Here is a 26,642-nt window from a genome sequence, read left to right on the forward strand (position 1 = left end):
CACTTATCTTGCCTTGTTCTCTAAGGGTGGTGTGATTCACCACATACAGTGAGGAAAATAAGTATATGAACACCCTGTGAAGTTCTTCCACTTGGAAATTAAAGGCAGGATTGAAATTTTCATGGTAGGTGCTTGTCCACTGTGAGAAAAAAATCTACAAAAAAAATCCAGAAATCACAGTGTGTGATTTTTTAAACAATTTATTTGTATTACACTGCTGTAAATAAGTATTTGAGCACCTGAGAAAATCAATGTTAAAATTTGGTACAGTAGCCTGTGATCACATTCACAATTACAGAGATCAAACATTTTCTGTAACTTTTCACCAGGTTTGCACAGACTGCAGCAGGGATTTTGCAGCACTGCTCCACACAGATCTTTTCTAGCTCAATCAGGTTTCTGGGCTGTCACTGAGAGACACAGAGTTTGAGCTTCCTCCAAAGATTTTCTATTGGGTTTAGGTCTAGAGACTGGCTAGGCCCCTCCAGAACCTTGATATGGTTTTTATGAAGCCACTTTTTGGTTATTTTGGCAGTCTGATTTGTGCCATTGTCATGTTGAAAAACCCATTCACGACCCATTATCAATGCTCTGAGGGAAGAAGGTTATAACCCAAAATCTCACAATACATGGCCCTGGTCATCCTCTCCTTAACTCATTCACTCCCAGCCATTTTCACCAGTGCAACCCCCTTTGCTCCAGGCCGTTTTACTGGATTTTGACTGATTTTGCAAGGCCCACAGAAAATTCTGTTCTATTGCTATATAAACATTAAACCCACCAAAAGAAAGATTAGACTGTCTTCTTTCAGCAGGAAAAAAAGTTAGTTCATATCTTTTTCCATTTTTTAGAAATCAGCATTAGAAAATAGCTTAGTTTGAGCAATTTTCCAATTTCTGATGAAAAAAACAGAGAAATTGAGCTTTTTGTAAAAGCATACATTTCAAACATAACTTTGACTTTAACAGAGCTATTTTTTGCTTTTGTGACATCCCAAATATCTGAATAATGTTTTTTCTACAAAATAACATAAACATCAAGACTAATAGAGCTTTTGATAGCAAAGTAACAATTTATCTGCACATGACTAAACTATTGAACTGAGAGATGACGCTGTTGTGGTTGCGACAGCCAGGGTTAACCTTTCCCTCATCGCCACCTGTCTCATCAAGATGGATTTTTTTGAGTCTTTCTTTTGTGATGACCACTGTCTCGTGGCGGAGTCCGCCTGGGGAACTTGTGTGGGGCATGTTGTGTTCCTGGGGGGGAACTGGTTTGGCCGTGCGCGTTTCTGGCTTAGTCGCGGGACACTGGAGGGTAGCGGGGGACGTGAGCGGCCGAGCATGGCGGCGCGTGCTCTGCTTGGTGAGCAGCACGGACTCAACGGCATCGTCCGCTGCACTGGTGGTCCTGGTTGTTCTGCTCGGTCGTCCAGCGCCTGGCATCCCGGGCGTCCTACCGGTTTTTCTGCTCGGTCGTCCCCCGCCTGGAATTCTGGACGTTCTCCTGGTCGTCCCACTTGGTCATTTGTAGCCTGGCATCCTGGACGTCCTCCTGGTCGTCCATTCGGTCGTCTTCCGCTGGTGCCCCGGCCGTGCAGCCCGACCGTTCGTTCCGTTGAATCGGGTTGTGGGTCTTACCAAATGTGCTACTGCCCTCCAGTGCCATTTTTTTTTCTTTAAAATGCATTTTCAGCATTGTGCTTTGGAGCGAAGTTGCATCAGAACCTAGATATGTCTCTTGTGAAAAAAAACGTTAAAGATGTATAAATAAGTTTTTGGGACACTGAAACAATTGAAAATAGAACGTATTCATACGTTTTTGGGAGCAAATGAGTTAATACAGTGCAGTCGTCCCATAAGTCCCATAAGCAGAAAAACATCCCCAAAGCATGATGCTACCACCCCTATGCTTAGCAGTAGGAATGGTGTTCTTGGAGTGACACTCATCAATCTTCTTCCTCCAAACACTATGAGTGGAATTAAGACCAAAAAGTTCCATTTTGATCTTTATATGACCACCTGACTTTCTCCCATGGCCCCTCTGAATCATCCAAATGGTCATTGGCAAACTTAAAACATGCCTGGACATGTGCTGGTTTAAGCAGGGAACCTTCCATGCCATGCATGATTTTCAACCATGACGTCTTAGTGTATTACCAAAAGTAACCTAGGAAATGGTGGTCCCAGCTCCTTTCAGGTCATTGACCAGCTCCTCTTGTGTGGTTATTGGCTAATTCCTCACCATTATTAGGATCATTGAGACCCTACCAGGTACAGTAGATCTTGCATGGAGCCCCAGTCTGATCGAGATTGACAGTCATGTCATTTCTGCTTGGCAATTGCCCCGTAACCCTTTCCAGCCTTTTAGAGGTCTACAATTCTTTCTCTGGTGTCTTTGGACAGCTCTTTGGTCTTGACCATATTTGTAATTGGAGTCTTCCTGATTGCATGGGGTGAACAGGTGTCTATATGCAGCTAACTGCTTCAAACAGGTCAAAAAGTCTGCCTCCACTAAACTTATTCGTTGGACTTTTCAAAGGCGACTAAAATGTCTTTGAGGCTCACAATTCTAGCTTATAAACAGGTGTTCAAATACTTATTTGCAACAGTATAATATAAATAAATTGTTAATAAATCACACACTGTGATTTCTGGATTTTTTTTCTTTAGATTGTCTCTCACAGTGGACAAGCACCTACCATGAAAATTTCAAAGCCGCCCATCATTTCTAAATGGAAGAACTCACAGGGTGTTCAAATACTTATTTTCCTCACTGTACATATATACAGATGTTATGGACAATAGTGGTGTCAAATGCCGAATATTTTGGCATCTGTCCGATCCAAGTGACTAAAGGGGGCAGTATTGCTGATACAAATATGACACACTTGAATATTTAAGGTAGATGGCTCATCGAATTTCTGAATCACATTTTTCATTACCTTGAAATGTTTTCGAGATGATTCTTTTTTTTTTTTTTTTTTAATTATTTGATTATTAGAATTAGAACAAACATAATTGGTTAATGGAAAATACAAAGCAACTGCTTTATACCAATACTACTTCACTGGTATCAATCTGATATGCTATCAATCTTTCGATCAAAATGGCCCATAGGACAGCTAAATTGATGCTAGGTTTTCCGGAAGCTGTGTATTGAGAAAGATGAGGATAGAATAATTGGTTCTGAAACCAAATGCCACAGCAGGGGTGTAAGTAATTTGGAGTCAGATGAACACAGTGGGCCAGCAAACATTAATGAGCTGGAATTTGCTTCAAGAAAACTGGTAACACCACAAAAGAAAAGCCACCTATAACCAGTGTTGTTAATAACGGCGTTACAATATAACGGCGTTACTAACGGCGTTATTTTTTTCAGTAATGAGTAATCTAATTAATTACTTTTCTCATCTTGGCAACGCCGTTACCGTTACTGAGGCGGCAAAGGAGTGCGTTACTATGCGTTACTAAGTTGGTTGAATAAAAATAAGTCTGAAAGAAACGGACTCACGGGGACGAGAGCAGAGCAGGAGTGGGGAAGACGGCGTTTCAACCGCGATGCTAAATGGCTCCAATAATACCTGACTGCAGCCATAGCCGACAAACTACGCCCACATGACACGGTAGATATCATATTATAGAACTAGATGCAGATGACAGACACTGCTGCATTGCCAACATATTTTAAGGACTACATGCGTTTGTAAACAGCCGCCATCTTAAAGCAGTAGACCTTTCAGGAAGGCCCTGATGTAGAGATCCTTCCTAGCGAACCTAAGTAATTTTTTAAAATCTAAAATGCTCCTAAATCGGCAAAATCTTAACTTAAATCTATCTTTAAATGATGAAACAGTTTTAAAACTTACACATGTTTAAAGTAGACAGAAGGGAACTAATGCAATAACGGGAGAAATTTTAACAACTTTAACGATTGATTCACAACTTTAAATGACTTCCACACATAGCAAAGGTTACTAGCTAGTTATCGCAATACCCTTGTGTCTAGTTAAGTGGAGGGTAAAGAATTGGGCTTGGGCCAATTGTCCCCCAAACCCTTTAAGCTTCACATTGTGTGACCTGTTTTTTTTTGTTTTTTTTTTGGAGAAAAAAAAAAATCACTAGTTACTTTGCCAAGTAACTAATTACTCTTACATTCAGGTAACTGAGTTACTAACGCAATTACTTTTCTGGGAGAAGTAATTTGTAACTGTAATTAATTACCTTTTTAAAGTAAAATTAACAACACTGCATGGCACTAAATGCGTTAGTAGACAGCCGCCATCTTAAAGCAGTAGACTTTTTAGGACGGCTCTGTTGTAGACAACCTTCCTAGCGAACCTAGGTAACTTTTTATCTAAAATACTTCTAAATCGGCAAAATCTTGACTTGAATCTATCTTTAAATGATGAAACAGTTTTAAAACTTTCATATGTTGAAAGTAGAGAGAAGGGAACAAATGCAACAATGGGAGCAATTTTAACAACTTTTAACAGTTGATTCAGGGTAAAGGGTAAATTAGGGTAAAGAATTGGGCTCGGGCCAATTGTACCAAAAACCTTCACAAAAAACTTCACATAGTGTGGCCAATGTTTTTTTTTTTTTTTTTTTTTTTTTTTGAGGGAAAAAAAAAAGTAATTATCACCAATTACTTTGCCAAGTAACTAATTACTCTTACATTCAGGTAATTGAGTTACTAACGCAATTACTTTTTGGGAGAAGTAATTTGTAACTATAATTAATTACTTTTTTTCAGTAAGATTAACAACACTGCCTATAACTGGGAACAAAAACACGGCAGTAGCTGCAGGATACGTAATATCCAGCAGAAAATAAAGTCAGTCATACAGTCGTTAATCGCTTTAGGTTTGAGAAAATACACCATCTTATTAAGATTGTTACTGTGGCAGGCATAGTGCAGGTTTCCAAAATGCTTCTGTCAGGTCTTCGATTATATGTTGATGTTGAAGGAAAAAGTTGTCGATTTTTTCTTTTTACAGGTTCGTTTATTCTCTTAACGAACAGGAGATGATGACACACAATTCAGGAAAAAAGAGAAAGCAATAATCACCTAAGATAAACTGTATACAGTCATGTGAAAAACAATATGACACCCCGTGAATTATTTAGTTCTTTATTAAGAAATGTTCACATAACAATGTCTGATCTTGTTTTTCTTTATCTCTGGAAAAGAAAGTGATTTAATTGCAGGTAAACAAACAAAATTAACATTATTTTACTCACTAAACCCAAACCCTAAACTCTTAGGGTGATCTGGCCAGGTCCTGCAAAGCATCCCCAAACCATGACACTTCCACCTCACACTTGGTATGAGGTTCTTTTCCTGGAATGCTGTATTGGGTTTAAGCTAAACATTTCCTCTGTTCTGGTGTTCAAATAATTCAATTTTAGATTCATCTGTCCAAAGAAAATTATTCCAGAAGTCTTGGTCTTTTTCAACATTCACTCTGGCAAACTTCAGTCTGGCCTTCATGTTCTTCTTGGAGAGCAAAGGTTTCCTCCTTATACACCTCCCATGAAGGTTAAACTTTTGAAGTCTCTTTCTGATTGTAGAAGCATGCACGTTCACATCAAGAGTAGCAAGAGACTGCTGTATGTCCCGTGGTGACATTTTAGGGTTTTTGGAGACTTGTTTTAGCATCTTGCGGTCTGCTCTCGGGGTGAACTTGCTTGGACGGCCAGACCTTGGCATGTTGGCAGTTGTTTTGAATGTCCTCCACTTGTAGACTATTTTCCGGACAGTTGAATGGCAGATTTTACATTCTTTTGAGATCTTTTGAAATCACTTACCAGACTCATAAGCGTATACAATCTTCTTTCTGAAGGCCTCAGACAGCTCCTTTGAACTCACCATGGTGTTTTCTCTCACTTTAACAGTCAGGGGCAAATCAAACTAAATGTGAGGTTTCAATACGGCAAGCCTCCTTCAAAACACTGGGTAATGATGTTATAATCATGTGCACCTGATGTGATACACTTGTGTGTGATTTTAGCCATTTTAATTGGGATTGAATGTGGGAGTGTCGTAATGTATTCCTCAACAGAAATTGCATTTATTTAAAATTCCATTTTACAGAAAGTTATAAAATATAATTTTTTAAAATTGTTTAGTTCTATTATTTGAATCTGTCAAGAATGTTAAAATTGATATTAAATATCCAGATGAAGAAATATGTTAGAAAACACACAGGGTTTCATAGGGTTTCCTAATTTTTTCACATGACTGTACATCTATTAAAGAAAGAGTAATTTAAAGCTGGCCAGCCGGCTACGACAGATTCTACCTCCATCTTAGAATTCATCCAGTTAATCTTTGCCGTCTCCACGAACAGTGGAAAAAACCAGGCTGCCTCGTGCCGCCTATAGCTAGACAAAACAATGGAAGCAGAAGTCCTAGTACGCAAGCAGTACTGTAAATAAACACACAGCTATGAGAAGATCATGTACAACCATGTGAAATGAACAGGTATGTTCAAGTGAATACATCGAAATATATATCTACAATGTAATTACTGTACTTTCTAAGTTAATAACCTCCATTTTTCAACATGTCCTCTGGGTAGGAAAAAAAAAACTACATTTCTAACATGGACTATGGTGTTTTTCCTCTTACTATAGAAATAATGGTCTTTATTTGTATGCATTGTCCTGCCCAAATCTGTGTCACCACATGACATTCCTCCCTATAGGTCTGCATTACTCCAGACACCTCACTCTGCCTCCAAGCCTGCCACACACGGGCTTGACTGAATACAAACCACTAAACGAAATTATGTGTGGCGCTCGAGATTTAAAAGCAGGTGGTGTCCAGTGGGAGAGTTAGAGCATAATGATTAGCTCCTATTAGCTTGCAAAGAAGATCGTTAATGAATGTCTCCCTATTTAATATCCTCATTGTTTGTCTTGTTAAACATGATGAATGTGTTTTCTAGCTTGTTTTGCATACTGTTATTTATTTTGTGATTTTCCTGAAGCATACATGATTCTTAAAGGTTAATCATGCAATTTAACTTCCCATGAACTCTGTGAATGTGTGTATGTTTGAAGTGGAATGGTCTAACATAAATATACATAAATAACAATAAGCAAAAGATACTTGATTAAAACAACATAAACATGATATTAAAAAAAAATCCTAAACGAAGATAAAATTCTTCTAAAGCACTGTATAAATGTGTTTTGTGTCTTGCCAACTCTTTCAAACTGTTTGTTAAATTTTAAGGCTACAGCGACATTGAGCGCTATCCAACGACACCTAAGAAAATCCCATTCAAATATACCCGGCCAGTAGAAGACTGGTCTCAGGAGAAAGGTAAATCTCGATCCAGCTTTTCCAGTGTACATCTTTGATTTGCTCTCATTCCATCGGCTTGTTCCCTACAACCTCCGAGAATGACAAAACCATCCCTTAAACCCCTTAAACACATGTAAACGAGTTAATTTTTGCTACTTTTTCCATTTTTGATTTCCCCTTAGCTCTCATTGCGTCTTTTGTCAATGTCATCATTTAAAATGTTGGTTGTATTCTTGAAACCAGTTAAAGGGACTGGGAAAATAATGAGGAAAAACTATCCCCAGAATCCCCAGAGTTCTAAAACCCAACACTCTCTCAACCTTTTTAGATAAATAATCAAGTTCATGACTCAACATAATAACATTATAAACAAGATATAACGTTAATTGCACAAAAGCAATATAACATGATTATAAAGTCCCTTTAACAAGTGCTAAAACGTGTCTAAAAGTATCATTAAGTGCTACTGCCTGCATGATTGCACATGTGCTATTTTAGTTTTGCCTTTGTGACATGAGCATTTTGTCCTCCAACCCAATCCCTCTTCATCCGTGTTCCCAATGTATGATTGCGTGTACATAATAAGCCTGCATTTTACCAATGAGCTTTCCAATTGCTGGCCCTCTCTTATATAAGTCAGTGTATTTTCATCTCATAATGGATGCATGGTGCTGTGATTTGTTTTCACAGTATTTGTGCATATCTTAGTTTTTTTTTTTTTTCATATGGCGTGGTGAGTGTGTATTGCTCATTCTTTACCGTGAAATCTGACATGTTTATATTATAAACGTTTTATCCATATGAGCCCACTGTTGTTTGCAAAGAAGATTAAAGTGCAATGTATTGAAATTCATATTTCTTATACATGTATGAGTTCTCTGTTCATGCCCCTGCATATTTGTTTTTTGGTAGTAGAATGTAGCTGACGCAGTCATAAACATCTCATTAGGTATAACTGGACAATCTAATTAGGACTTTATCATAATAACATTCTTTCAAAATACTGGTTTATTTTTTTATTGTGATCTTCAAGGCTGACACATCTTTTATGGGTTGGCCTAACATTGTGCAGGTATACCTAATGAAGTATCCAATCATTAAAGTATCTCTATAATTCGCCTCCTCCTATCCCAGGCCGTCAGCTCACTATCTTCAACACCCAAGCGACTATTTCCATTGGTGGAAACGACCGCAAGCGGCCCTACCAAGGCCAGCTTTCAGGCCTCTACTACAATGGCCTTAAAGTCCTCAACATGGCTGCCGAAGGCCACGTCAATATCAAAGTGAATGGCAGTGTTCGGCTTGTTGGGGATGTTCCAGCCAGTAGGGGCGCAGCACGCACAACCACCTCAGTACCACCTGAGATGTCCACCACCTTTATCGAGACCACCACCACTCTGTCCACAACCACTACTCGCAAACAGCGCTCCCCACCCACCATCCAGGTAAGATATTGATTCAATATCTTCAAATTCAATACCTTAATGGTGGAATTTGATGTGCCAAATAACTGTTCCACCAGTGTTGTTTTTGGCAGCCCTTTTCATTTTTGTTTTAGTTGACGAAATATCATACACATTTTGTTTTGTTTTCGCCTGTAAAATTCAATGTTTTAATCCAAAATACCGTAATTTCCCATACATAACGCGCACTTTTTTTCCTCAAAATCAACTTGTAAAATCATGGTGCACATTATAAACAGGTACATGGATGGAGACAGAAATATATAAGTATTATATATATATATATATATATATATATATATATATATATATACTGCATATAAACCGTTTTTTTTTTTTTTTTTTTATTGACACGGCCACGTTGTGTTGAAAAAACGTATGCAGCGATCCGTTGCCGACCATTACGGTACGTGACGTCACCATTTTGTTTCGGTAATACTTCACTCTGATCGGCTGAATCATTTCGTCCGTGTTAAATTCTGCTTTTTTCACTGAATCATTTCGTCCGTGTTAAATTCTGCTTTTTTCACTCTTCATAAAGCACAGAATTTAGTTTCTTGAACTCATTTGAGTAAACGTTTATTGCTGCTTCGCAACTCGGACCATAACAAACGTAACAACACAGACTTCCTGTGTGTGTCCGTCAACTATATCTGTCCCTCGGGAAACTCAAACCCAAATAACAATAGTTCCTATTGTTACTGTCATGTCAACAGCGATGAGCTCTTTCGGATTTCCAGCTTACGTTCTCACTTTCATTTTACCGTATCAATCCATGGAAGAAACATTTATTCATCATGATGAAACGCAAGTTATACAGCAGCCTTTAAAAGAAAAGTCACATGTGTTTTGTTTTCTCCTAGATTCTGGTAAGTTGGAGAAGTTGTCAAATCATATTATTACCGTAAATATTGTCAGTTTATGGTAATGTTTTGAACTACCAATATGCTATGCTTGTGCTGTGTTTCACCCGTCAGTAAAATGACATTTCTGTATCTGTACACGAGCTCTGTTTTCTTGTATTCTTCTACTATATTTATTGGTGCTAAAATTAGGGTGCGCGTTATAAACGGGTACAATCATTTCCCCTAGATTTTACAAGTAAATTTAGGGTGTGCATTATACACGGGTGCGCTTTATATTCGGGAAATTACGGTAAATAAAGGTTACCAACAATTTCAAATGAACGTAGACAAACGAGCACATATTGTAGCGTCTACAAGGACAACTTTGTGATGATTATACATACTCAGCAGGAAAAGCAGTAAATTATTTTCAAATAAACCTACCTAGAAGCCACAAACAGTATTTAAAAAAAAAAAAAAGTTATCTGAGTGCTTAACATCCTCTAGACTTACTGACCAGAAAATCCAAGTGGCTGGGCTTTCGAGTGGCCGGTGTTTTAAGAGGACGTTTGCCATTCTGAAGCTAATGCTAACCCGAATGCTATGCTAACACTAGGATTTACATTTAGCGTCAGATCATCACTCAGCAAAGACCTTTAAAGGAGAAAGCAACATTGCATATTCTCTCTTGCCACGATAAGATAACAAATTGTACCATGTTTCCAAACAAGCAAGATGGAGCGCAGCCTAGCTTGAAACCCATCCTAAACTTCGGTGTGGAGAGAGAGGTGCAGCACATCTCACATTATTGACACGACCCAAATACGTACTCCATGTACAATATGAAATTGTCACGCATTGTGAACATATGACAGAAACATGTTCGTCTCATAGTCGTCACGTCAGACAAAAACTGGCATTTTTCTTATGTTCTAGTCTTCCAAGCCACCTTTTCAGCTCGTCACGTTATCATCATGACAAAAATTGTTCGTCGATGAAATATTTCTGTTATCATCCTTCTTGACGAAAACAACACTGTGTGCCACTATACTATCAGTGTATCTTTTAGCTTTCTTTTTTAACCGTGAAGAATTTTCTAAACATTGCATAAGATTGACATTCAAGCCAGCATTGACAGTTAAGCTGTTGAAGTTGCTTTGTTACCTGTTTCGGGTTTCTAATGTCCTTGGTAAATATGTGCCCACTTTAAAGGCCTTCTTAAGTTGTATCCTAAGTAAAAATAGGGTTTTGGTACCCTCATATACCGTACTTTAATGAGTGATCTTGCTTTGGATGCCATTTTCTGGACTTACAATTTTTCCCATTATTTAACTCAGAGAAGAAAAACACTAAAGGGGACCGGCAGTGATGGGCCTGGTTGGCTAAAAGTTTTCAATTGCAAAAATGGACACTAAATTGGTTGCTCACAAAAACAGATGCAGAAGCTGATCTTTTAACCTGGCACTATATAGGATTTCAGCTGCCAAATGGGCCAAATTGCTGGGCAGTTTATAAAGAACAGAATATAGTTTTTGGCCTTTCATGAGCGTGGTTGAAATATGTTGATGCAGTTCATCTGTAGTTAAAGGCCAGCTATACTAAATTGTGTTGCTGTTTTTGAGCTTTTGAATTTTTCCTGTCATGCAGCCACCCACACAGAGTTCAACCACATGTACAAACCTTTTTTTCCTATACGGGTTTTATATTTCTATTAGGGTTTACGTGTATTTTTGCATACACTGCTACAACCACACAGTCCAACGGAGTCTGTCAAGTGTACAGTCCATCTATTTTTCTGTGAAGGCAGCTTTCTGGCTAAATTTTATGGAGTACTAAGTAAGACTGTCGCAATATGCAATTAGTCAATTTAACGCACGGTAAATAAAAATGAGGTCGGTAATTTTCCCGGCTGTGATTTATCGCCGAGAGGTGTGTGCTTTCCTGCATACATTTGTGCGTGTTTGCTTGTTCTGCGTGCACTCGGTACACGTGCGTGTTGTTTACATATGAGACTCCAGTTCCTTTCACAGCTGTTTACTGGTCATCAACATACCGTAGAATTAAAGTTCAGACAAACAAAATAAGGAAACACATCTATATTAAACATCTTAAAACTTTAGCATTGTTACATTGTTGCTAACGGAAAAAAAGACCATGTGCTAACCACTTTAGCCTGCTAAAAGACATTAGCAGTTTTCTTCAAAACGCAATGCGGTTAAAAGTTGACACTTCAAACATGAAAATTCGCTGTTTTACAGCATTTTCAAACGGGGCGAAAAAAAAGAAAAAATCTATTGCTGATACTACATGCATGATGAAAATTGAAGACAAGTGCACTTTTTTATTATTACTGAGTGTAAAACTTATGGTTAGCGGCTTAGCAAACTTCCGGTGAACATTTCAAAATAAAAGCACATCTTGTTCAATATGTAAATAAAAGATTCTCTGGAGTTAATCTCACATACTTCACATTCTCCACTAAAAATAGCTTTAAAATGACACCCATTATGAAAAATCTGTCATGCGCACTACGCAAAAAAACAGTCATTTTAGATCAAATAAACACTTTTGATGGGCTCTAATTGGCAGAGAACAAAAATGGCATTGGGTGTCTCACTGGTTTCATACTCTGAACTTAGCTAGATTTCAAATGACTCGTTATGCATTGTTTATTTTTATTTTTATAATTATTATTTTTAATCATCATCATAATCATCATCATGGCTCTTGCGTTGGGGCTGGTTTCTCGTCCCATTGCATAGAGCTGACCAGGTGAGCTAGGCCCCCAGAGGCGTCGCGTCCCATTAGGCAAACCAGGCAATTGCCTAGGGCCCGCAGGCAGCAGGGGCCCCCAGAGGGCCGACAGATTTAGCACACGCATTTTTACTGCGACCATGGCATTGAAAGCCTTGTGTCTGAGTTCCCTGAAGGGGCCGTTTCACTCGTGCTACACTCCCCTCCCCCTCCCTCCCACTGAGCGGTGATTTGGCTTTTTTTAAAATGGCGTATATCCAAAATGAAGAGAAATCATCCTTCTAGAAGTGACAAAAGAAAGAAAAAAAAGCAGAAGAGGAGAAAAGGAAGCAAGTCAGCGGTGAGTGTACTATGTTACTGTAGTTTTATGTCCTAATGTAGTTAGAAGCCGGGCACTTTCAGTGTCCTAAAAAGCGCTCTATGAGACTGAGACATTATTATACTTTTATTAAATATGTTATTGCTCCAAGTCCAGCTGTCCCCCTTACTTGCACATGCTCGAAGGGCCCCATGTTGCTTGTTGCCCCCGAGGACCCTTGCTACGCCTCCGTAGGCCCCTCCAGTACTGGTGGTCTTGTGCCAGCAGATTTGCATCCTTCAAGGTAACTCTGTGTTGTTGGAGGTTGTCCGCGATGGTGTCAAGCCATCGAGTGTGGGGCTTTCCTTGTGTCGTCTCCAGCTTGCAGCATTTGGGTCAAACTTCAGGATAGCTATATTTTCGGGTGGTCAGGAGGAAGATGGAGAAACATGGCCGAGCCAACGGATGCGGCGCTGTGCAGCCACGCGGGAGGCTTTGGGCTGATTTGTCCGGGCTCGCAGGGTTTGATTTGCGTGGGCCACCTGATGTTGTCTATGGTTCTTAGAGCCCTGCTTTCAAAGTCGTCTAATCTTGCGGCCAGTGTCTTGTGTAAAGGCAGGAGGTAGGCTGGGGTTTGTTACCGTGTTGGGCAGTCCGACTTCTTTTTCTGGTCAGTTTGGTAACAAAAAATGGTGGTTCTCCTGGGTGGGTTGATAGCCCTCCGCAGGATAGTCGGTTGGTGGAGCTGCCACCGAACAGCATACAGACACGCTGGGGTTTTGTTTGTCTGGAATCTACCTGGAGACCGTCCCGCCAAGGGTGACTCTACAAGGAGCAAGGTCCAGACAGAGGGGAAATATTTTCAATATAGTTTTTTTTATTTACGAATAACAATTTATTGCATTTAAACGAGTGATTTATCAGTATGTATTGTCATTATGTTAGTAGTTGAATTGGTAAAAAGAAATTTTAAAAAAATATCGCATATCAGCAACAATTCATGAGACAATAAATTGCCTACTAAAATTTGCTATCGCAAAGTGTTTTGCAATATGACAATTTCAGTAAAATCAAAGTGTCTCTTATATACTACTCTACTAGAGAGTAGAATAAACATGTAATATCTTATTTTGAGGACAGAAGCATTACAACAACCTAGCAGCTTCTCTCTCGCTTTCTTCACTGCACTCTATTCTTCTCTCCAGCTGTCTTTGTCAGTCTGACTCCAAGGAAGCAAATGTTGCTCCTGTTCTTGGGAAGTAATCAAGCTATGTAGTCATTTGACATCCGGAGACAAATTGAACAATTCATTGCTCATATTAAAGCAATCACTCTCTCAGGGCTGCAGGCAGGGCTGGCAAAAGGTTGGTTTCCAGATAGCACTGCTTGTTAGAAGATCTGTTAGTAGCTCCAGCAGTTTTGAAGTAGTAAAGAACCCTGTACCTATTCATTGCAGACACGCAGCCTAGATAGATGGCACTATATTCTACACATGGGAATTCAACTCGCGTGTCACCACATGTTACACAGAACAGGTGTGTTGTGTGAGAATCACCTATTAACTCATTCCCTCCCATGCATTTTCACCGGAGCAAGGCCCTTCGCTCCTGGCCATTTTACTGGATTTTGACTGATTTTGCAAGGCCCACAGAAAATTCTGTTCTATTGCTATATAAACATGGAACCCACCAAAAGAAAGACTAGACTCTTTTCTTTCAGCAGAAAAAAAGGAAGTTCATATCTTTTTCCATTCTTTAGAAATCAGCATTAGAAAATAGCTTAGTTTGAGCAATTTTCCAATTTCTGATGAAAAAAAAAACGGACAAAATAAGCTTTTTGTAAACGTATACATTTCAAACATAACTTTGACTTTAACACAGCTATTTTTTGCTTTAGTTACATCCCAAACATCTGAATAATGTTTTCCTTTTACAAAATAACAAATAGAGCTTTTGATAGCAAAGTAACAATTTATTTACACATAACTAACTGAGAGATGACGCTTGGTGGCCGTGACAGCGGGTTAAACTTTTCCCTGATCTCCGCCTGACTCGTAAAGATGGATTTTTTTTTGTCTTTCTTTTGTGGTGACCACTGCCTCGTTCGCCTGTGGAACTTGTCTTCCTGGGGGGGAACTGGTTTGGCCGTGCGCGGTTCCGTACGGGACACTGGAGGGTGCGGGGGATGCGACCGGCGAGCACGGCAGCACGGGGTCTGCTCGGCGAGCAGCACGGACTCAACTACGCTGTAATAGTTGAACCGGGTTGGGGTCTTACCAAATACGCTACTGCCCTCCAGTGGCCAGTTTTATTGCTTTAAAATGGGTTTTGAGCTTCGTGCATTCTATCTTAGATACATGGGAACCTGTAGATGCTGATTGTCAAAAAAAACCCGCAAAAGACGTATAGATACGTTTTTGGGACACTGAAGCAATTCAAAATAGAACGTATTTATAAGTTTTTGGGAGCAAATGAGTTAAGAGTCAGAATCACGTCTAGACTTTTCAATAGATTTCCTCACTCCTCGTTGTCATCACTTTTACGCTTCTTTGATGGGATCAGAAAAAAGCTAAAGAAAAGTCAGAATTGATTTGATCAGTAAGGAAATTTACCGACGTCTCGCTTGACACCATGCACAATGACACTTTGAGATGTTTTCTTGCAACTTTTGAGTTCTAATTTTACTTATCTGGCCTGCGGTGCAAAGCGGAACAAAATTCATATTTGTGTGACTTGAACCATGTAGTTTAAATCCAGCCCCAAATAATCCTCCTTCTTTCAATAAAGCAAAAATGCTACAGTCAATACCCAAGATGCACCATAACTCATGTTTGTGTATGTGTTTAGCAGACCGAAACACACATTTTGGTCTCTGCTTGCAAATCTATTTCAGTCAACTTCACAAACACTAGCTGTCTGTCTCTCAGGTGAGATTTAGCAAATCCCTCAACACCTTGGGATCGCAACAATGAGCGCCGGGTGGCAAGAGCCAATCTCACGCTTAATTAATGATCGCTCCGAGGGGACACAGAGGCAAAAAATGGTTTTGCTTTCTTCCCGTCTCTTGTTCATTGTGCACTACACGGCTTATCTTAGGGTCAGGCATGTTCACCTGGTACGTTTCGGTCCTCTTGAAACAAAAAATAGCTTGTTCGTCATTAGCGGTGGTTAATTATTTCCCAGGAGAGGGGAGGGAAAATTGCTACTCTTTTCTATACATACTTTTACATATTCCAAATAGTTTACTGTAATTTTCGGACTATAAATTGCTACTTTTTTTCACTCATTTTGAATCCTGCGGTTTATAGTCCAGTGCGGCTTATTTATTTATTATGATTAATAGATAACACTCTGATAGTGGCATCATATGACTGTCATAAGACCGTCATATTTATGACTTGACACTATCATAGGCATTACTGAATGCTTATGTAATTAAGTGTCATCCAGCAAATTATGTCACTAACTTCATTTCATGTCCAACTTGGATCTTTTAAATCCATTCACAAGTGAGATAATTTGCCGGAAAACACTTAATGGAATCTGTTATAAGCATTCATTAATGCTCATGACAATGTCATGTCATAATTATGATTGTCTAATGACAGTCTTATGACACCACTGTTTAATAAAGTGTTACCAAATGCCATAACTTGCAATTAATGAAACAACTGGAACAGTAACTGAAGTAATAATTAGCACAGAACATGAATGTTGATTGTTATTTACATCTGTAGCGCCGCAATGCATGCTAGGAGGTAGAGGTGGGAATCTTGGGGCAACTAACGATTCAATTACGATTACATTTCAGAGGCTACGATTCGATTATAAATCGATTATTAATGCACCAACAACCCCGCTTTTAATGTGACGTACATTAGTTCCAAAATTGTTCAAAAATCCTCTCAGGCTAAACCAAAGTACTATTTTAGTATCAAGTTAACAGTTCAAAACAGTAAATAAGATACTCAAGTCCCCATTCTGTATCAGCAGCATTATACTACGTTCAATTAAATTAATGTTGTGAATCAACTGTTAAAGTTGTTAAAATCGCTCCCGTTATTCCATAATTTCCCGTCTGTCTACTTTCGACATCCGAAAGTTTTAAAACTTTTCATCATTTAAAGAGAGATTCAAGTCAATATTTTGCCGATTTAGGAGTATTTTAGATAAAAAGTTAATTAGGTTCGCTACAACAGAGCCTTCCACAGAAGTCTACTGCTCTAAGATAGGGGCTATTTACTAACGCCGACAAGTCTGTCATTTCGCATCTAGTTCTCTATACATGTTCCAACGCCGCCGCCGTTTGTCATTTTGCATCTACTTTCTTGAAGTCAGTATGCATCTTGCCAAATGCAATATTCCGATATGCTGGCTAAAAGGTAACAAAAAATGACCACTAATGGAGTTGTTTGTCACAGAAACTGCTGATAGTTTCGCCTCAGATAATCATGAACTTTTATGACCACGGAATGTCCCAGGCACAGCTTGTCTAGTTTCTATATGTGTCTATGTATAACTGCCCGTGCAGCATGGTTCATGACCTATTTTGCAAGATTGGCAAGAAGACTGAACACTCTGCTTATTGTGCTTTTTTTCCCACGCAGCTTGTTCTGTAACTAAATGCACCCAGAATTTTTTAAAATTAAAACTGCTTAGTATTGATCTCCTGCCTCCAGTCTTCATTTCACAATCTAGTCTAGCCGTCTCACCTGAATTGAAAACGAACACACAGAAGACCTCAAAGACTGCCTCCAACATTCTCTATATATGTTATATCTACCGTAGCATTATGTGGCCGACGGCCGCAGGTTTTTAACAGCTAGCAACCGGGCGTTGTTTGTAGCGGCTGTCGGCTTCAGTCAGGTATTATTGTTTTATCTAGTGGCATGAGTTAAACATGATATTTATTCTTGGTCTGTTCCTCATTGCGTCCCAAAGACCGCGCAGACTGTGTTTTAGTTCGCTTTACCTGGTATAATTAAATAATCAGAATTTGGATGTTTGTAAATTGTTCTCCAATCTTCCACGTCCGAATCGCGAATAATCTAAGAATCGGAAATTTCGCACGCCTTTACTAGGAGGCATGTTGGATGACAACAGTGTTGACAGCAGGTGGCAGCAGAGGTTGACTGTCTTCCCCAAGGGAGCAGTGATGGCCATATGAAGCTTCTTGAAACATTGAAGCTCTGCTGCCAATTTGTTCAAAGCTTCATGGTGGTTCATTTGGTCTTATGTATGATGCTGCTGTCAAATAAAGTGTTTCCAGTTAATATCTTTTGATGTAAATGTCCTATAATACAGTGAGGACAGCTGCAGTTTATAGTTCAGTGCAGCTTATCTATGAACACATGCCGTTTTCATTTCATATTTGGTGGGTGGCGGCTTATAGTGAGATGCGCCTTATAGTGTGAAAATTACGGTACATAGATTTTTTTTTGTCAAATAAAAATAAAGTAGTGAACAACAAGTGCGGAAAGACAACAGACTAGTGCTTATATTTACTGGTTCCAGTCTTGCAATTCTTTACCTGCGTGATACTGTATTAATAGTATGTCGCTTTGTGTTAGAACACTAGCAGCTCATTGCGGGGTGATTAAACCACAGGGGCGTTTGTAACGGATGCCCCCCTATGTCTCTCACAGCTTGTATGGAACCACAGGAAATGCTTGTTTTATGCTTGTGTGTGTGTGAGTGTGCTGTCTTTTGCGCAGACACTTTCACAGCAGGGCGCTGGCCGAACTGGTGGCATGTAATCATACATTGACATATGCAGTGTGTTTTCTGGTGTACCTCAAGCTCGGGCTCACCTCACGCGGTGTCGATTCCAGTGATTTCGTGACTAGTTAAAAACTTTTACTGTAATGTGTCCAATTAAAATGTAAAACCTCTAGCGGAAGCAACAAAGTGCCAAGATAAGCCTGAACACACATATACAGTACAGTGTTGACTTCCAACTATGCAAACAGATGAACGCAGCTGAGTGTAACATATCACTTCAGTCGCAGAAATTTAAATGTCCCCTAATTATGCTGCATATCTTTTTGAATAATGGTGGATTAAGTAACTCCCTGCATGTTATTCGAGGAATTTACATCTCAAATCCAGGTTCTTCTTCTTTAAGAAAAGATGACATCTAACCCACAGTGGGTGCCAGCACACTTACAAGGATTATACAAGTGGAACAGTCACTTATTAAATCCTGTGCTAAGCCTTTTCAAAAGAATTGGCCAAGGGAGCCTATATTCTCTTTGGTTTTTAATTGACCTTTTATACCTACCTCAAAAGAGAAACAAAACTTGGAACTCAAACACACAGATCAAGAGTAACATCAGTAAATGCGAGGTCTACTCAAACATCCAGAGTTACATGAAATGTGTTTTTGTTTATTCCACCACAAAAAAAGGGGACCTGTGATGGGAGATCATAAAAGTGTCAATTCAACACAGTATAAGCAAATTAAAGCAATACATTTAAGTTAAACAAAATGAATTCTATAAGCCCATTCTGAATTACAATTCCACTGTATTTCTTTGCTATAACCTTAATAGCGGAAAACTATCCAATCTGGCAACCCAAGATGCCTGTCAAGGCTGCATGTTTGAGCAAATACGGCAGAATGGACACTGAAGACGACACCTCTCGTAACCCGGTGTTCTGTCAAATTTTGCTCCCAAAGCTTTTATGGTGGACTCTCAATATTATCAATGGTGCTAAATAAACAAGTTACATCATAAACATACATGTGCAACATGAATACGGTGTAAATAAATGCTGAAATGTTAATGGTGAGAAACCGGTGTGCAGTCAAGTTGAACACAGCCTCAGGGTAGGATGTGTGTGAGGAGAACTTTCCTTCATGTGCGTCCATGACCAAATGTAAGAACATACCGCAATTTTCGCACTATAAGGCACACCTGACTATAAGCCGCACCCACCAAATTTGGCACGAAAACGGCATTTGTTCATAGATAAGCGTCACTGGACTATAAGCCGCAGCTGTCTTCACTGTACTATAGACCCTACCCACTGACGTCACAAAACCACGTGCTCGCTGTATGGTTCCGCCCACTTGTCCGTCATTTTGTCTCTGTATTAGCATTGGTTTCAATTGATCGAGGAATTTAAAATGCATTTCATGGAAGACCCGGTGCTTTCTGATGCCGTAAACTCACTGGATGTGTTGCATAAAAGGCGTTATGTGGAAAAGCTTCGTTCTATACAGTCGCCAGATCCATATTTGATGCCCAAATCGATGTTTTTCGACCCACTGTCTTCGCCCTGTCTGCCTGACATCTGCTACGCTGATATTTACAATTATCTTGTCCACACAAAATCAGCCTATTCTCACGAAAATTTGAAAAACTTCAAGAGCTTGGAGGCTTATAAATACTTCGTTGCTGGTTGGGTGAAACAGGTCCTCGTCCACGAAAATTCGGCAGGAATCTATCTTGTGCTTGGAAAGGTGAGTTACGAAATTTTCAATTCAAAATCTTTTGTTATTGCTAACATCCACTGTCAAGTCTAATGTATTTCATGTCGTTTGTCAATGGAGTTAAGGCTTTTAATGTTTATATGGTTTAGCGATAGCACTCTCCCTACATACATACGTGTATGTTGTCGGCGATTAGCCTAGCAATGATCTTAATTGTGGTTATTTGTCAGCCCAAAACCCTCTAAGTATATCTTAAATGCATCTTACCGGATATAAAATGACTACTACATAGTCTGTGGTGATTTTTTGGTGCCCAGTTTTCACGTTGAATTGCAGCCGTCCATTTCGCTCTCCTCTTTGGATCCCTCGGAATACGGTAAAACTTCAAGTCTCTCCTTCCATCTTCTCTGTTAGTGCAACCAACAGCCACACACGCCTTCACCATTTTGATTATTAATGTTAAGGAGCAGAAAAACACGCCGTAAATAGGAGGAATGTACGTAGCCGTAACAGGTTAACACTATGTTTTGACGGACAATTGGGCGGTACCATTCAGGAGAGCGGAGTTGTGACGTCACGTGGGTAGGGTCTATAGGATATTTACGCCAAAAGATATTCACTGGTAACACTTTATTTATGGTCGTATTTATCATCCGACTGTCATAAGTCCAAATGAACCATGAAACTTCGAACCAATTGGCTGCAATGCTTCATTGCTTCAAGAAGCTTCATTGGGGGAGACAGTCAACCTCTGCTGCCACCTGCTGTCAACACTGTTGTGGTCCAGCATGCCTCCTAGCATGCATTGCAGTGCTACAGAAGTAAATGACAATCAAATTCATGTTCAGTTGTAATTATATCTTCAGTTCATGTTCCAGTTGTTTCAATAATCGCTAGTTATGGTATTTGGTAACACTTTATTTGACAGTGGTGCCATAAGACTGTCATTAGACACTCATAATTATGACATAACAGTGTCATGAGCATTAATGACTGCTTATAACAAATGTCATTTAATGTTATCTGTCAAATTATCTCACTTTTGAATGGATGTAAACGATCCAAACTGGACATAAATGGAGTTAGTGACATAATTTGCCAGATGACACTTAATGACGTCTGTCATAAGCATTCAGTAATGGCCATGATAATGTCATGTAATAATTATGACGATCTTGTGACAGTCTTATGACGCTGCTGTCAAATAAAGTGTTACCTATTAACCCAAATAAATCAACATATAAACTGCACTGGATTATAAGCCGCAGGATTCAAATTTAAGGACAAAAGTAGTCTTATTGTCCGAAAATTATGGTATTCCTTTCTTTGTAGAAAGTTTTTGGTGTTTAATTTGGAATTGCTGCATATGCACATGCACAAAACCGCAAAGTTGATTTTGAAGTTGAAAAATTCATGATGGGGTGAAAAATCTGACAGAACACCAACATTTAAGCGAGTTTTAGAAAAAGGTCGATACTGACGCGGATCTGAAATTGAATAAAAAGATGAATCTGACACAGTTTAAAGTGGAGAAATTAAATTCTCTCTGTGGTTTTATATCGACTATGTCAATAATAGCTTGCAGCGATTATTGAGCAGAAGGAACAGAACTACAAAAGTTCATTAGTTTAACCATGAGCTTTGGTTCAAAACCTTGAATTATGAACTATAAACTGAACAGTTCATTTTAAAACCTGTGAACTGCAATTTGAACTAGTTCATGTAGAAAATGAACTTTCCCAACACTGAGAATTTCTTCCAATTCTAGCTCGAATCCTACATAAGTGCACACATGACATTTGAATTACATCATTGGCTGCATCAGCCAGTCTCTTGTCTCTCATTTGAGAAATAAAATAAAATATACACACTTTTTTTGTTTGGTGCAAAGCCTAGATTTAAAGGTAGATGTACAACTGTGCAGTGTTGTTAGTAACGGCATTAGAGTAAAACGGCGTTACTTACAGCGTTTTGTTTTTTTTTTCCAGGAGAGATTAATTAATTACTTTTCCCATCTTTGCAACACCGTTAGCGTTACTGAGGATGTGAAGGGGCGCGTTAGCAGCGTTACTACAATTTGGTTGAATGAACCGCTTGTTGTCTAATTATGTGACAGCTGCATGGGAGGTAGCAGAGCAGGAGGGAGGAAGGGGGAAATGGGAGGTGATGCCATTGCAAACGCGATTCTAGGCGGCTTGGAGCGTTAGCATAACCTTCGCCTTTCCGTTAGCGTTTGCATTTAGCGTGGCGAGCGTCATCTTAAACTGTCGGGCAACTCTTTTTTGCATACAGGTGGGTACAGTTGATTGAAAATAATGTACTATTTTCCTGTTGAGTATGCATTATCATGACCAAGTTGGCGGTATGATATGCATGTGTGATACACCATTGGAAAACTTAAAATCTCAGTTTTCTGGGGGATGAAAAATTTTGAACAGGAGGGCATTTAAAAAAAAAAAAATAGTGTTAAACAGCAACACCCTATCTGGAGGTGAGAGCACGTGAGAGCAAAATTACAGACGCCATGACTTTGAGATATTATTGCGTACTTACCTTTTTTCCATCCAAAAACTCCATCTAGCATTTATCACCGAGTGTCAAGACACAGCTGTGAATGGCCACAGCTGGATTTTTGGGGGATTGTATGGGTGAAACACGGTAATATGGTAATATAACAAGGGTCGCGATGCAGAAATCGCAGACATCAAGGAGTAGTCGAGATTTTCTTTTTCATATATTTACCCTTTTAAAACTATTTTTTTTTCCCAATTTTTCTTTGTTTGGATCGATTATTTATCATTTAACATATAGGAGAAAATGTGACAGTAACAAAAAAAAAAATGGAATTAAGCGATAGTTATGAGGTAGATATCCGTGACTATTTTACAGACACCTTTTTTTGATGGTGATGTCATTTATTTAAAAGTTTAAAATATGCGAGTGGATAATTAAAAAATTTATTTTATTTTTTTTTTATAACGAAATATTAGACATCAATTAATGATTGTAAGCTAAAAATGACAGACATTTTGAATAATAAATATAATTAATTACCTTCGTTTTATGGCTGGGTTGAAACAGAAGCGGTTGCGCGACGTCCCTAAACGGGGGTTTCCAGGGTAAAATGGACAAATTAAAAATAGTTTGAGGGCTTAATGTGCCATGAATCTGCTATGGCAGCATATAGACATATTGTTCTATCAAACACAACAGTTGTTTGGGCTTAAAATACAGCAGTTTCTTTTAAAGAGGAATGCAAGAGCAGAAACTGCTTTTTCAGTCTTGTCTGTGTTTTCCGCCATATACAGTGGGGAGAACAAGTATTTGATACACTGCCAATGGGTTTTCCCACTGGCAGTGTATCAAATACTTGTTCTCTCCACTGTGTATATATATATTAGGGTTGTCAAAACATAACGCATTAACGGGCGGTAATTAATTTTTTAAATTAATCTTATTAAAATATTTGACGCAATTAACGCGCATGCCCCGCTCAGACAGATTTAAATGATAGTATAGTGCAGTGCTTCTCAATTATTTTCTGTTACGCCCCCCCAAGGAAGACGTAAATGTTTCGCGCCCCCCCCCCAAACTCTCTGCCGCCACTGTAAACAGTACTATTATAAGTACGCCTCAGCCTAACATTGTGTCCTTTTTTTCTATTAAAGAAAAAAGTAACATAGATCAACTTATAATAAAATATAACTTTATTAACATTGTTTTGCTTGTAACAGAAAAGACTTAACGCGTATCAATTTGCCTGAAGTAAAAAAATAAATAAATATATAAAAAAGTCACATCCAAACTGTAAAAATACACTCAAGGTACATTTTTGACCATTTGATACTGAAAAATAAAATGTAATAAAATCAGTAAATAATAACAAATTCAAATTGATTAGAAACATTTACTCTTCAAGACAACATGCCAAAAAAATTTGACCGAAAAAAACAAAACTGAATAGAAGGGGGAAAAAAGTGTCTTTGGACAGAAGGAAAGTTTTTATTTTCGCCGATTCACCACAGTGATCACTGGTTTACTGATATAACACTGACAAAGCGGGACGATTGTGACAATTGGGAATATTCGGCACGTTTTCGCTGAAAAACAATCAAGCGGCTTATCAATGAGATTGAGGTCTAATGTCTTTAAGTGGCGTCTTAACTGATTTGGCTTCAGACTCTCCGCTATAATCATTTTTAGACTCAGCAAACTTTCCTCATTTCCCACTATATTAAAAGTCAAAGCCAAAAGGCAAACGGCCCGAAAAAAGCGCATTCTCGGCGGCCGAGGAAGAACCGTAGGTGAGGGCGGTGGTCGTGACGATCCCAAGCCGAAAACGGCACTTCTCGGCCGGACACGTGAGAACCGGAGAAGACAGTGGGTCGCAGCGTGAGTCCAGCTCTACATGAGTCTCTTCCGTGTGCTCTTGCTTACCTTCAAAAATACTGCACGCACTTTGAAAATGAGAGCGCCACTGCCACCTACGGAGTGGATGTGCAAGTACACTTTATTCTAGTACGGCCAAAAAAAAAAAAAAAAAAAAGCATGTTCCCCGAGGTCACTCGCGCCACCCCTGGCATCGCTCTGCGCCCCCCTGGGGGGGCGCGCCCCACCATTTGAGAAGTACTGGTATAGTGAAATGCCCACTTGTTAATTGTGTTTTGTGGAGTTTTGCTGCCCTCTGCTGGCGCTTGGGTGCGACTGATTTTATAGGCTTCAGCACCCATGAGCATTGTGTAAGTAATTATTGACATCAACAATGGCGGGCTACGAGTTTATTTTTTGATTGAAAAATTTACAAATGTTATTAAAACGAAAACATTAAGAGGGGTTTTATTATAAAATTTCTATAACTTGTACTAACATTTATCTTTTAAGAACTACAAGTCTTTCTATCCATGGATCGCTTTAACAGAATGTTAATAATGTTAATGCCATCTTGTTGATTTATTGTTATAATCAACAAATACAATCCTTATGTACAGCATGTTGAATATATATATCCATCTTGTGTCTTATCTTTCCAACAATAATTTACAGAAAAATATGGCATATTTTATAGATGGTTTGAATTACGATTAATTACGATTAATACATTTTTAAGCTGTAATTAACTCGATTAAAATTTTTAATCGTTTGACAGCCCTAATATATATAAATATACTGTATATATGCATGTATGTATGTATGTATGTATACTATATACTTGCCCTAAACCTTTCTTGAATGATAAACCTTGTGTGATGTTTTTTAATCAAAACAACTAGATCAAAGACAGGAGATGCAGGCTATTCAGAGCCTCACCTGCATATTGAAAAATAAACCTATATATATTAGGCGTGTGACAATACACACAAGTGTGGGCTCAGTACAATAGGAAAAACAAAAAGGCTTTTTTTCTCACAGCTATTTAAAGTTCAAGTTTGTATCCCATTACACTCTTATATAGGTGAAATTTTAAAAACTTTTTTTTAATTAATGAAAAAATTAGTTAAATTCAATCAGTTAATATAAACATATGTGTAGAACATAAAAAGTAACATCAATTACTTTGCTGAGTAACTCATTACTCTTTATTACTCATTACTATGATGTAACTGAGTTACTAACTTCATTTCTTTTTGGGAGAAGTAATTTGGAACTATAACTAATTACCTTTTTAAAGTAAGATTAACAACACTGCAACTGTGATGCATACTTCAAGCTGTTTTTAATTCATCATTCATCCAATGTGTTGTTGCTTCTCCAGCAAGGAGTAAAAGAATATTGCATCAGTGTTCAAGTATGGTCAATCACTCAAATCCTGAGGAGAAGGCACAGATTGATAGACATTTTCTGATAATTTCAACTGTCTGCTAAAAAGACACTAAATGGAATGCTTAATTTGGGTTGTGCTCATTATGCGCTGAACCCAAATGGGACCTCTGGCTGAGATGGAAGATGTAAAGCTGCCATCGTCAGCCATTACATAATGCCCACATTGATTTGGTATTAAACCCTTGAAGTCATAATAGCCGTCCTCTGTGAGAAATTGTGAAAAGGATTGAAAAGGAAATGCCAAACGGATCCCACAAGGAGTGAGTGCAAGGTTGAAATTACATCTGTTACACACTTCACACATTCTAAAAAGCAAGCTAATAGACTTCCGGACTAAATATTTTTATTACATTTTTGTCAGTTTATGTAACAAGCACATGAAGATCAACTCAGTTCAAAAATCGCAAGCATTCTTCAGCATGTACACTGCGTCAATATACAGTAATGGACAACCATAGAAAATGTACTACACGAGTATACTGTAATAAAAAATGATCTCGGAATACCATTACCATTTATTACATATTCCGTGGCAGTGGTTTCTCATCTAAATTCAGTAGAATACCAAACATGCAGCGTAATGCAGGTTATCCATCAAATTGCATCCATTGCTGGGAATGAGGTTTGTACCGTATTTTACAGCAATGTAAATGCCACTTTAACAATACCCCTCAGCAATGTCGTGTCTTTAAAAATGGCAAACTGTATTGTGTT

At 38.7% G+C, this 26,642-nt stretch overlaps 1 protein-coding gene across 13 annotated transcripts in view; it reads left to right on the forward strand.

Annotated features, from left to right (window-relative positions):
* The window catches only part of LOC130907420 (neurexin-3b), a 584,351-nt gene that overhangs the window by 505,461 nt on the left and 52,248 nt on the right, over window positions 1-26,642 (forward strand). For 10 of the 13 annotated variants that reach the window (XR_009061465.1, XM_057822469.1, XM_057822479.1 and 7 more), the window contains 2 exons: window positions 7,243-7,332; window positions 8,449-8,759. Coding sequence is in view for 12 of the 13 variants with exons in the window: in XM_057822469.1 (XP_057678452.1) it covers window positions 7,243-7,332; window positions 8,449-8,759 (401 nt within the window). In the remaining variant the exon portion in view is untranslated. The remainder of the gene's footprint in view (window positions 1-7,242; window positions 7,333-8,448; window positions 8,760-26,642) is intronic. The other 3 variants (XM_057822477.1, XM_057822478.1, XM_057822481.1) reach the window with 1 other exon arrangement.

This window comes from Corythoichthys intestinalis, chromosome 19 (genome assembly GCF_030265065.1).
Source record: "Corythoichthys intestinalis isolate RoL2023-P3 chromosome 19, ASM3026506v1, whole genome shotgun sequence".
In the NCBI taxonomy this organism is placed as follows: domain Eukaryota; kingdom Metazoa; phylum Chordata; class Actinopteri; order Syngnathiformes; family Syngnathidae; genus Corythoichthys; species Corythoichthys intestinalis.